General features: G+C 30.9%; 1 protein-coding gene across 15 annotated transcripts; it reads right to left on the bottom strand.

The window, feature by feature from the left end:
• Nucleotides 1–295: 295 nt before the first annotated feature.
• LOC7474831 (putative pentatricopeptide repeat-containing protein At1g31840) lies at nucleotides 296–7,074 on the bottom strand. Of its 15 annotated transcripts, XM_024586629.2 has the most exons (5): nucleotides 6,952–7,064; nucleotides 6,266–6,301; nucleotides 4,849–4,974; nucleotides 1,332–3,833; nucleotides 296–1,179 (listed from the first exon to the last, which is right to left on the bottom strand). In XM_024586629.2, the coding sequence occupies exons 3-4, from the start codon at nucleotides 4,874–4,876 to the stop codon at nucleotides 2,272–2,274; spliced, it is 1,590 nt and encodes a 529-aa protein (XP_024442397.1). In that variant the 5' UTR covers nucleotides 4,877–4,974; nucleotides 6,266–6,301; nucleotides 6,952–7,064; the 3' UTR covers nucleotides 296–1,179; nucleotides 1,332–2,271. The 15 variants fall into 15 exon arrangements, with proteins under 15 accessions (XP_024442397.1, XP_024442395.1, XP_024442383.1 ...); XM_024586627.2 differs by lacking the exon at nucleotides 6,266–6,301 and having other exon boundaries at nucleotides 6,952–7,074; XM_024586615.2 differs by having other exon boundaries at nucleotides 1,332–4,974; nucleotides 6,952–7,069.
• Between the last annotated feature and the right edge of the window lie 6,139 nt (nucleotides 7,075–13,213).

Genomic DNA, 13,213 nt, shown 5'->3' with positions numbered 1-13,213 from the left:
AGAGACAATTTTCGCATCCTTGGTAGTCCATATACTCAGCTCCTGTGGATCGGTTGGTGCTGGTGAAGATCCATCGAGATGCCCCTATAATTCCTTCCCTTTAACAAACATACGAAACTGAAACTCCTAAATGGCATAGTTTTTGCCATTGAATCGAGTAAGAAAAGCCTCTCCAGACATCCTAGGAACCCAAAAAAAATTACCAAATAATGACGAATTCAGTCTGTAGACTGAAGAGAAGAACAAAGGTCTAGATTAGAATAATTAGCTCTGGTACCATGTCACAAATATTAAATTTCAATGTAAAATTGTTCTCTGTTTTCATTGATCTCTGAAGGAAGAATTCAATCTAAATACATGTAATAATCCCTAATTTACCGTCTCTAATCCCTGATTTGTAGTCTATAATAAATACAATAATACAAGATATTCTGTTACAATTTGGTTGCCATATATTGTTGATATTCTTGCCATAATATACACTGACATTCATGACCTTCCACTTGGGTTTGAGAAATAGCACATGCAACAACTTTATTGAAATTACAAGACAGAATCTACTTTTCTGAGGAACAGTCAATGACAAGGAAAATTAGTTGCCTTGGAACAACAGATCATACCTGCAGGAAACCACCTTTCACAAACAGGAAGAAAACTTGGAGCAAAACTTTCATTTCATTGATATAACATGTTGAACATGTACGAGTAAGATCGATAACAACCTCAGCATAACTGCCTCCACACTTGTAGTTTAAACTCTTTGGGTATCCTTGGCCCTTTCTTCCCAGGTCTAAATGAGAGTTTATAAGATGTAATAGCATGTCACATTTGGGATCCTTCCTTTCTTCAGATGAACAGAGATAGGATCAGAATGATTCTTGCTGGGTATTCCTGGAACTATTAACGCGGAGTATGATGTAGATGTATGGTAAGTTGCCAGAAGAAATTGGAAGAATATTTATGGAATCTTACAAATGTTCTTGTTTCTTGCACAAAAAGGGTAAGAATTTAATCCGCGTCTTAATGAGTAACTTTGGCAGATGTTGACTTGTTACCCCTTTCCTTTTCTGACAGAATTCTCTCATCTTCCAGAGAACCGTTCTTTTTCATCCAAAACTATCCATTCCATCTCTAGAGCTCTTATAAGTTTTATCTGTTCAGTCTGTCCACAAATACTCCCTGAAATAAAATTGCATAATGATTGAATGATAAGTAAGCCAATTCTGAACCGCTACGCAGCTTGCCTTGATACTGGAGAAAACACAGGCAATCTAAAATGCAGAACGCAGGCAAAGGCCCAGTACAATTTCTTAGCTGAGCTTTGTCATTACCTATTGATGAAAGACATGTTGGAGAGAGAGCCCTTTCTTTGCAAGATCCTCACCCCCATTTTTGGAGTGATTGCATGTCGAACGTGTCCAATTCCATTCTTTGCCTCTGCCATCTTCCATCACGGCAAAAAGTTCATTGTGAGCTTAAGCTTCAGAGCAATAACCATCCCCAGTCAAAGTACTTCTTTTATTCTACCCAACTGCTCATTCCAGAATATCAAAATCTTTTACCCACGCAAAAGTCATATAACTATTTACCACCAGCATGTTTACCTGTAGGAGTAGAAAGCAATCGTGTCTCCATGGATCAACACCCCTACAATCATTAAGCTGACCTTCGGAAATAGAAACCCATCAGTTTGAAGGTAATATCAGATTGCAAGGGGATAACAAAAGATGACAGCAAACAACATGAGCAAATAATTATTCACGAAAAACTCATTTTTCTTGGTAGAACTGCCGCATGGGTTGATTACGCTTTTGATAAGTTTTAACTCGTAGCTTTCCGAAGATCACCATCAGGCCTCGAAAAAGAATAATGCCATAGTAATTGATTGCGTATGCAAGGCAGATCTCAAAAGAAAAACAAGAGAAAATAAACATGAGGCCATTTTACTTTTTCCCTAAGGAGAAACATCTGCTAACGTTCAAGACAGATTAAAAATTAGAAAAAAATATGTAAATTGTGATATTCTTTAAGGGTAAATTTTTTGGTCTGGTGTTCCAAGTGATAATACAATGGATCCAGACAAGAGTTCACGGCCATCTTCTTTACAGGGTAAGAACAGAGTTTTGTCTATACTTACTAGTGAATATGTATGATGAAATATAACACTAATATACATTATAATCAGTACCTAGAAAGCAGCAGTAGTAATTTCATTCACCATGATGATGCCTAATTGCAGGATGATGATAGGAAGGTCTCCATACATCCTCCTCAAGCACACAAATGTTTAGCTCCAGCTTTTTTAAGTTGATACTCCTCAAGTGTTCTTTCCAGGAAGCGGTCTGGAGTGAGTCTATTCAATAACATATTGTCATAAAACATCATGGCTTCAGTTAATCTCCCAACCTTGCAATATCCACGGATCAGAATCGTATAAGCTATCACATCAGGCAATAAATGTTTGTCTAGCGCACAACGAAAAGCACAAGACGCTTCCTTCATTAGACCTCTTTTACATAGACCATCAATGAGAATGCTGTAACTGACAATATTTGGAGCAATATTGTTTTCAAGCATCTCATTATACAGCTTTAAGCCACTTTCCATCATACTTTGAGATTTGAAATAACCATGAATCAAACAACTATATGTCACCAAATTGGGTTCGGGACCCTCTTCCAGCATTTTGGAAAACATCAACATGGCATCATCCATTCTACCTTCTCTACAAAATGCATCAATCAGTATGGTAAAAGTAATGGCATTGGGTCTGAGCTGTTCACTTGTCATCTTCGCAAAAAGCTGAACTGCATCATCTAACCTTTTGAAATTGCAGTAACAGCAAATCATTGTGTTGAAAGTAAAAACATCAGGTTTTGGCCCTCTCTCAACAACATGGACAAAGAGTCCAAGTGCAGCCTCCAAATGGCCTTCCCTAGAATGCATATTAATGAGAACATTATAAATTGCAATATCAGGGGCCACAGCATTCTTGCACATGAAATCAAAAATACATAATCCTGCAGATGATTTTTTCAGCTTACAAAGTCCATCAATCAGAGTGCAATATGTAATAACATCTGGTTTGAAATCCTTCTTGAGCATTTGGAAGAATAACATCAGTGCCTCATCAACTCTACCAAATTGAGCAGCGCCTTTAATAAGGATGGTGTAGGTCACTGTGTCTGCTTTTATATTTAACATTCCCATTAGATAGTACACCTTCATAGCACCAACTATGCATTTCAATCTACAGAAGCTGTCTAGCAAGGTGTTCAAAGTAAAAACATTGGGACTTAAACCCCTATTCACAGCTTGAAAGAAGAATCTTAGTGCATCACCCACCAACCCTTGTTTGCATAGACCATTTATCAGAACACTGTAAACAATGGTATCAGGTTCACACCTCTTCTTTATCATATCCTCATATAAATAAAACCCATCCCTTAGATTTCCTGATTTGCAAAATCCAGCAATGAGAGCGCTGTAAGTTAAAATAGATGGCTCAAAACCAAGTTTCAGAATCTGAACAAACAGTCCACAAGCCTCTAAGATCCTACCATTCTGACAGAACCCCTTTATAAGAATGCTGCAGCTGACCACATTAGGTGAAATCCCTTCATTCAACATTCTCTTATATATCTGAATTACCCTCCCTAAATCCCCAATTTTCACATATGCATCCATGGCTGAGCTGAAACCAACAACATCCAACTTGATACCCTTATCTAATGCTACCAACAAGAGCCTTTGTCCATCTTCCAGCCTCCCTGCCTTAAACAGGCCATCAATAAGAATGCTGTAGACAATTAAGTCAGGTGTCACACCATTCCCTGCCATAACATCAAAAAGCACAAATGCTTTATCCAAATTTCCCTCTTTGCAATATGCATCAATCAATGTGCTAAATGTGACAACATTTGGTTTTGGGCCAATCCTCACTACCATATTAAAATAATCATCTGCAACTCCTATATCATTTTGCATCCAAATACCTTTTAAAATCTTATTGCAAGTAATGATATCCAGACCAAAACCTCCTTGAACCAAAGCTTTATGGAATCTCAAACCCATTTCAACCTCACCCTTGTTCATAAACCTATTCATTACAAATTCATAAACACTAAAAGGCTGTTCTCTCATAGCTGAACACAGCTCACCATACTTATCCACAATTACTTCAACACAATGTGAATCAATCAAAGAACCCAACAACAAGTACACCACATTTGGTGAAACAAAAATACCCTTTACACAAACATGCATGAATATATCAACAGATTTATCAAACATCCCTTTTCGACAGTAACTCTCAATCAAAAACCCATAAACAACACTATGGTTTGTCGAATCCAAATCACAAAAACCATCACGAAAGGCATCCAAAGTGTCATAATCATTTCCAAATTGCATGATAAACTTATCGAAAACACAAGCAGCACGACTAAATAATTGGTTTTGAAGCAAGACATGGAGGAGGGCACAGAATGATGGTGCAGAGAGTGGTGAAATGAAAAAGCTCTCAGCCCACTCAAAGAATCTAATAGCCGAAAAGGGCTTAGGCTGAAGGGATATAATAACGTCTGGTACATGGTAGAGTTGTAATTTAGAGAGAAGAATAGGGTTTAAGGGTTTAGGGTTTTGTTGGTTGTGAAAGGCTTTAACAATTTGGTGTATAAGGCTCCAGTTCTTGTTCTTAGAAGAAGAAGAGCTAGAGAAAAAGTAATAATAAGAGCAATGATTGTGACTTTTAGTAATAGACGAGAAAATAGCAGAAGGGCTTTTGATATTAACTAGTATCTTTGAGATTATTAAGGATGAATTACAAAGGAACATAGTTTTGAGTACCATTTAATCTCCCTTTGCCAGCTGACATACCCCTAGTTTGGCCTGTGAAACAACTGAGGGGAGACCCTTATCTAGATTTCATAGTTTGGTCATCATGAAACCTATGAAGTCACACATTTTTTTTCTCTGCAAAAAACACAAACAAGGCAGTCATATATCCAGAAAGCAACCTAGAAACAACGAAGATTGGAATTTGAACACTGTCTCTTTGAAAGTTTACAACTTTGATACATTAGTGAAGCAATTACACACTAAAATGAACTGTAATCAGCTCAAATTTTACAATTTAGCAATCAAGAAAGTCCAATTAGCAGATAAAATAGAGCTAACACAAAAAGAAAGAAAGAAGCTTGTTTTCCATTACTTATTACCAAGTTAATAATGCTTGCCAAAAAAGGTGGAAAAAAACGAATTTCTCATTCAAAACAAAGAGCTCTCCAGCATGATTAAATTTCACCTCCCAATTGATGCGTATTTCCACCCTTGACTATAGTCTATATGAAGAAATTTTGTTCTCTGGTAATCTAGCACAACAATTTTTGGATGCCAAAAAGTTCATATCCAGCCTAAATACACTACTGAACTCCTGTTTTTCACTTGACTCGACTATACCAGTCCTATATGGAGAGACTAATTATGTAATCAAGTTGTATAAAGCATTACATGTAAACTATAAATACTAAAAAAGCTTATTGCAGATATGTAAAGTGTGAAAATGACTCGTCACAAATTTAAAATGAGAAAATCTAAGAATCAAAGGGGTACCTGCCTTAGACAAAGCAACATGCAGGCTGGCAGTTCATTATTTGATATAAAGGCTGAACTAGGATTGTATAGAATTTGCATGTTCACAGTAGAAGGTTATTTAACTATAATAAGCATACCGTTAATTAATGGACCCAACTCTTCCCCAAGTTTGAGCTTGGTCTAAATCACTGTCAAACTAATGCTATAGCCACTTCCAAGTTGCCACGTATATGGAGAGACTAATTATGTAATCAAAATCAATGTTCAATTACTCGTTCAATGCTGATATCTTATGTTCAAAATGGTCATTTTCTATTATTTTTTATGTTGGTTGTATATAACACTCTACCCCTCATGAGGTAAACAATTGCTTTCATGAATTCCAGGTCAGATATTACCTGGGTCCTATGGTAGACAAACGTACTTTTTAGTCCCTCACGGCCCCTCCAACAAAATAAAGCACCCATTATTGCAGCAATAAATGAAACACAAAAGCATTTGAGCAAAGCCCAGAACCAAGTGGACAAGTCGTCAAAGAGAACCCTTGAAAAATGAAAGAGAACCCACAGGACTTGAGAAAACAGGCAAACATAACAGTGCAAAGGAAAGAATAAAAAAGAAAACTTTGATCATCGTACAAGATAAGGTAAGGATTAAGGAGATTGCTTACTTGGTTAGTAAAGACAGATAGAGAGAGACCAAACAACTGAGAGAAGATAAAGAGGTTTATAGCAATTTATATAACAAGCATCAAGCAGTGATAAAATACAACTCGTATCTTATGTATAAGACCAAAGACTCCAGGTCCAGGGACTAGCAAACATCTTGTTAAACCCGACCATCTAATTAAAAGTGTAGAAATGGTTAGGATGGGAAAGGAAAGCAGCCCCTGTTTTTAAATTGTTTGTTAAATGGGATTTGTGGTCATCAACTTTCACATAAACCAACAAAAATTTCAGTATTTCAAGCATTGTCAAAGGGCAAGGAAGGAACACAAGGACAGAGTTAAAGGGACAGGCCCTTTTGAAATTAAAAAAAAAAAAAACCGATAATCCAAACCAGAGTGAATTGAGTAAAGCAAAGCAAAGCAAAAGCAACAGAGTGATTAAAAAGAATGAATGAGCAATAGAGGTTAGCAAGAGGGTGGGTGAGGCTGAATTACAGAAATGAGACAAGAAAATGGAGGCACTCTGTTGATTTATCGAACAAATTAGGAGTAGAGAAGAATAAAATATCCCTAAATCAAAAACCCTAGTTTCTAAATCAAAAACCCTAGTTTCTAAATCAATGGAAGCCAGATTAGGGTTTTATTGAACAAATGAGGAGCAGAGAAGAAGAAAATATCCGTTGATTTACCTGTGGTGGATTCTGATTTGCTGCAGAGAAGAAGAAAACCCTAGCCTTTTGGTGTGGTGTTTTATACGATTTTCTCTCTTTTTTTTCCCGCGCAACAGAGAGGGAAATGAAGAAAAAATAACCAAGTGTTATGTTTTATATGAAGGGCAGTATAGTTATTTAATAAATAATAAATATTGTGCGTGGATTTGGACGAGACTGTTTTAGAATGTGAGAGACAGTTTTTAATTGGTTTTTAAAATGATTTTTGTGTTGAAATATATTAAAATAATATTTTTTTATTTTTAAAAAATTATTTTTAAGATTAGAGTATTAAAATAATCTAAAATATACCAAAAATTAATTTTTAAAAAATAAAAAAAATTAAAATTTTTTAGGAATGTGATTTACACCGTGTTCTCAAATGGTACACGCCAAACATAGCCTAAGAGGTGGACTAGAATAGAAATGATAGTATAGAGCTGTAGTTAATTATGCCTGGTGTTTTTTTTATTTAATTAATATGAATTTTCAGTTCAATTTATATGTACTTTAATTAATTATAAAAATTTAAAATTAATAATTATATAAATTTCTAATAACTCTAAAAAAAACTTAAACTCGAAAAGCAAATGCAACACTTGAGCAATTAACTAATTAAATTAATATAAGTTATAGGATCCCTCTGGTGCATATTTTATTAAATTTTAAGTCCCTCCTCCACCAAAGATAAGTTAATGACGTGTCATGTTGAAAGCATGACATATATCCAATATCGAGAATAATTATTTGGTATGTCGAAACCTACATTTCTTAAATTTTTATAAAAGGAAAAAATACTAAAATAATTTTTTGTTGTTTTATTCTAGATTTGTTATTATTTTTTATAATTTTTAATAATTTAGCTAATTGTTTAGTTATTGACCACACAAAAAAGTGCTTTCTTTATTGTCTTATAAATTTTTTTATTTTGTTTTGAAAAGTAAAATTTATCTTATACTTCATCAACGAAGAATAAGATTATTAATTATTGGTGAGAAACACTTAATTCAATTTGTGTATATTTTCATGGAAAACTATTTTCTATGATTTTTCAATTTAAAAGCTTTGACTTTATGTGTTTAAGATCTTATAATTTTTACATATAATTTATTTTTTCCTTAACGTTTTTATTTATCTTTTCAAAATAAGATGTAAAAAATAAATAAAGAATAATTTAATAAAAATTAACAAGATCTTTTAAATATTTTCTTTCATTTTTTGTATTTGTTAAAACAAATAAAAAAAATTATAATGTAAATAAGAAAATAAAATTTATTTATAACAATAAATAAATAATTGGTAAAAATATTTAACTATTTTTTAATTTTCTAGTCAATTTTTATCTTTTCTAAATTTTTTTAATATCATGTTGGGCTCTTATTGTGATATGTCATAGCTTAATTAGTCTCTCAATTTAAAAGACTATTTAAATCTTATCTTTCAATTATTTTATATTTTTAAAATAAATTAAAAATACAATGTGAATAAAAAATTAAAAAAAATTTCTAGCAATAAAAAAAATAAAAAAATAATTGGTAAAAAAAATCTTACAATTTTCTAAATATTTTTTAAAAACATTTTTTAATTAATTTTTCTTTTATCTAATTTAAAAAAAAATTTGAGAGCTCTCAAATCTAAAACTAAACATAATTATTATTATTATTAATAAAAAAAAGGACTTGATGTTTTATTGTGTACTAAAACACAAGGAGGTGTGGTTTGAAATATTAAAAAGTCATTTTTAAATTAGACGAAGGCAAGAAGTTCTTTTTATATTTTTCAACATAAAAAAATTACTTAATTACCTTTAAAAGCAATAAACAAAATATTAAACCTTGCTCTGGGAGCTTTATTGTATTTTTTAAAATAATAAAATAACTTATTTAACCTTAAAAGCAAAATTTCTAGAACTTATGTTCAGGGATCTTTGTGTCTTTTCATCATAGTTTTTTTTTTATATAATAATCAGGTTAACTTTTAATTTAATTGAATTAATATAAATATTATTAAAAAAATATACGATTTGGCGTATGCATATATGGATTGTATTTACTCCTTTTAGGCAGCACGTGAGACGTCATATGGTGTCCAAACAGTAACTTCTAGGATGGTGTCAAATCATATTGACATCCCTCCATCCTTGTGTGGCATGTTTGCCAAACGAGCCTCTAATTTGGTGCATACGATTTTTTTTTCCCCCTTCTCTTTTCCTTGATCTTTGTACTAAGCCTTTAAAATTTCAAAGTAGTCATTCGATTTCTTCTTCCTTTATATTTGATTTTTTTTATTGCTATTTTTTTTATTTGAGATTATTTATGAAATTGGATTTCTTTTATTTCACCCCTTTTAATTTTTTTATCTTTTAGATTTGATCCTTATTTTTTTAATTGATATTTTTTTTTTGTTTTGGAAGATATTCAAAGTTTTTTTTGTGATTTCATACTTCTTAGGTTTTTTTCTACCAATTTGATCCTCATTCTTTTAATTGTTATTTTTTTGTCTTGGAATTTTTTTAAATTGAGTTGTTTTTTCAATTTCATACTTCAACATTAAATTTATTGAAAATCGAGCTTCTTGGTTGAGTCTGAGTCTAGGATTTTACAAGTTTTGAATTTGAAAAATTAACTCATATTTAGAAAATTCGCTCAGGTTTGCTTGTTTTTTCTTCATTTTCTTAAGCTCATGTTTTTTTAGTTTCATCCCACGACATTTATTTAATTCGAGATTGGCTTCCATTATGTTTTTTTTTTAATTTGCATTATATATAATTTTTCACTAATTTTGATAATGACTTGGGTTATTCCATATCTTTTTATTTGTTGTTCTCTTTTCAATTTAGCTTTTTTTATAAGAATTTTGTTTTTAAATTAAATTAAGTTAATTGATTAAATACAAGCATGAGATGTTTGTCTCATAATATTTTGTTTACTTTGCTTTTTAGGTCATTGCTCTAACAACACGTATGAACTCTATTGGTGTTGTCATAAAACCTTTTGCAACGACGTTTTAATTGTCTCAATAAGCTTTTTATAGTGGTGGAGTTGTGTCCATGACAGAGTGATGATTTATCTTCAACAAGCTTTTTTTTTTCTCTCTCGAGTATGATACTGACAACTTATTTTTTATGGTTAATTATTGTTTTTTTTGTTCTCATTATTTTCAATGTTTTTTTTAGATTATATTATTTAACTAATCAAGCTTATTGAACATGGTTAAGTCAATCATCTGGATCTTATATTTCTCTTAATTCTTTAAAAGCACTAGCATCACCTTGACATTCTTTTTTTTTTTATGTTAGGAAAAATTTAACCCAACTTGCAGCGTAGTACATGCCACCTCTCTAGTAAATAAACTAGAAGAGACAGGGGTTTCACTGCAGCAAGTTTTTTTTTTATTATTATATAAATAAAACAAAGCCATGTGGAAAAAATATTGTGCATTTTTTATTGTGCACTCTATCACAAATTATTGTGGACTGAAGCAGTGATTCTTTTCCAAAATTTCGTTTTGGTCACAAAACATTTTTTTGCTCAATTGCACTCTTTTAAACTCAAATTAATACCTAATTGGTTTTTTTTTTTTTTAAGAGAGACTGGAATTGAAAGACAGAGGAACAAAGTAAAAAAGACGAGAAATATAGGTGTCAAATCTGAATTTCATGCAAAAAAAAATCATTTTGGTCCCACTTATTTTTTAAATAATAGTTAATTAGTCCCTTTAGTTTTTTAAAATTCAATTTTCATACAAAACTTTATTTTTTCTCGTTTTTCGATTCCAATTTTATTAGAGGAGAGATAGATAAGAGAGAGAGAGTCATCGAATTCTAGCATAAAGTGAGAAAAAGTCATTGTTAACATCGATTCCGACCATCAAAGTGGTTGAAATTGGTGGCAATAAGGTCCATTAATGAGAGGAGTCTAATAATGGTTGTTTAGAACCTTAATATTGCCTTAAAAAACATATAAAGTCGAGGAAGAAAAACTTTACCAAAGTGGTTTGGATTGTTTTTTTTTTAATAGGTTGGGAAATTAGTGTCTAGATGTTCTAATAGTGGTAAGGTGTTTTGGGTTAAAAAATAACTTTTTAGGGCAAAAAACACATCACCCTGATTTACAGTTACCTTTACAGTTGCTAAAATCTAGGTAGATAGATGACACGTTGTTTGGGCCAACAAAGGATGTGTCATTTTATTTTTTTAGTAAAAAAATGTATTAAATCGAGTTGAATCCATGACCTATATCGTAAGTTTGACAAGTTAAGTCATAACGTCATAGTGGAAACTATATTAAACGTATTTTTTTTGTTTAATGCATTTTTGGTCCCTTTATTAAAAAAATTACAATTTCACCATTTTGTTATCAATGGTTTTTTTATTTAACTTCAAATAAAAAGACCTTCTTTTTATTTAGCTTAAAAAATTAGGCTTGTTTTTGCTATCCTAGTCCCACGTGCATGTCCTGGTTATTTTTGTCATCCTTTATTATCAATTATCTATTTTTTAACTTAAAATAAAAAAGATTTCTTTTTGTTGTTTAGCTAAACAAAATTAGACTTGCTTTTGTTATCTCAATCCCATGTGCATGTCTTGGTTATTTTTTTCTTCTATAAAATTATTTCATACAAAAGCAAATTTCATTTGCTTTATTATCGTATAATTAAATGAGAAATAACATCTGGGATTAAAAACAATTATTGAATCTAGTGACATGAATAACCTGGGTCAAAAGTTTAGTTGGTTGACTCGAGTTCACTTTGGTCTTTTTTAAAAAAAATTGAGTACTTTTTTTTTTACAAATACATCACTCTACATTGAGTTATTTAGGAATTGAGTTTTTCAATTTATTTTTCACAAGATTATTCATGCAGGTTTTGCAGGTCAACCTAAGTTGACTCAGGTGAATCTAATATATTGTTTTCTCAATATTAAATAAAAATATCATTTAGTGTGTCATTGTCTCAATTTTTTTTATAATGTTGTCTATTATGCATCAAATTTTGAATTCAAGGTCAAATTTTTTTAAGAGATGCCTAAACATTTTTTCGGCGTTCAAAAAATATTTTGCTTCGACCTGCGATGTAGAAACAACCAATGATCTAGTTAATGAACTAAAAGAGATAGGGTTTTCATTATATCAAGTTTACTGTTCACAAAGACACAAAGCTATAATGAATTATACAATTCCCTAACAAATGCAACTTTTAAAAGCTTAATTTGATCATTGAAGTTTTAAAGAAATTCAATTTGTTCTTTTATTTTTTTTTAAGTTTACATTTTTTATCCTTGTAGTTTTAAGCATTTATGTTTTAGTCCTAAAACTTTAATTTTCTCATATTTCAATCTCAAAATATTAAGATAGAAAAGTTAAAGTCGCTGGAAAAGAGAGAGGAATAAAGATTTTGGTTTATCACATTTCAACCACAAAATGGTCAATCAATGGGTTCATTTTAGAGAAGGGTTTTCATTGAATATGGTTTTGCCCTTTAAGTATGTAAAAAATAAAAATAAATTAGGGTTCATAATTTTTTTATTTGGTTTTATTTTTTGTTTTTAGACTGATTAAAAAATATTTTAAAATAAAAATAAATGATATGAATTCCCAAACTTGAACCTTGATTCTCGGTTATAGTAGATTACATATTGTTTGCTGAACTCATTCAATGTGTTGTCCATTCCATTGAAAAAATATTGGCAAATGATGAGTCCTTTACTTATTTTTTTTTAAATGCGTTGCAACGTTATCCTTTCAAATCCAATAACACTTGCCCTACCCTTGCAAACCTAGGCGTGCTTAGGCTGTCTTTTAAAGCCTATGCACACATGAACTTCATTCACTTAACCCTTAGAGATGTTAATATTTTAAAATAAATTCCACTTTAAATAAATAATTACAATTGTATTTAATAAATTATTTGATTATGCCGTTCTCTTTTAATAAAATTATGTTTTTTTTATGGTAATATTTATAATTACTTTATGAATAATTATATATTGAGTTTAACATACAAAGTTTTTTTTATTTATAAAAATAATGCATATGGATATTCAATGAGAATAATATATATATATATATATATATATATATATATATTATTGTGATTTTTATATAGTTTTTATGAATTTATTATTCTTTTATATTTTCATTCACTGCATAAAAATTATTATGATTTCTTTTTTTTTTTGTTGAAATTTTCTTTTTAGATCATGATAAGATTTTATTTAAATAACATGCTTATAACTAGT

This window comes from Populus trichocarpa, chromosome 15, assembly GCF_000002775.5.
Source record: "Populus trichocarpa isolate Nisqually-1 chromosome 15, P.trichocarpa_v4.1, whole genome shotgun sequence".
In the NCBI taxonomy this organism is placed as follows: domain Eukaryota; kingdom Viridiplantae; phylum Streptophyta; class Magnoliopsida; order Malpighiales; family Salicaceae; genus Populus; species Populus trichocarpa.
This window is presented reverse-complemented; position numbering and strand designations above follow the sequence as displayed.

Excerpts from the sequence above, each read along its gene's own strand:
- LOC7474831 (XM_024586615.2), bottom strand. The coding sequence starts at position 4,851 with ATGGTACTCAAAACTATGTTCCTTTGTAATTCATCCTTAATAATCTCA.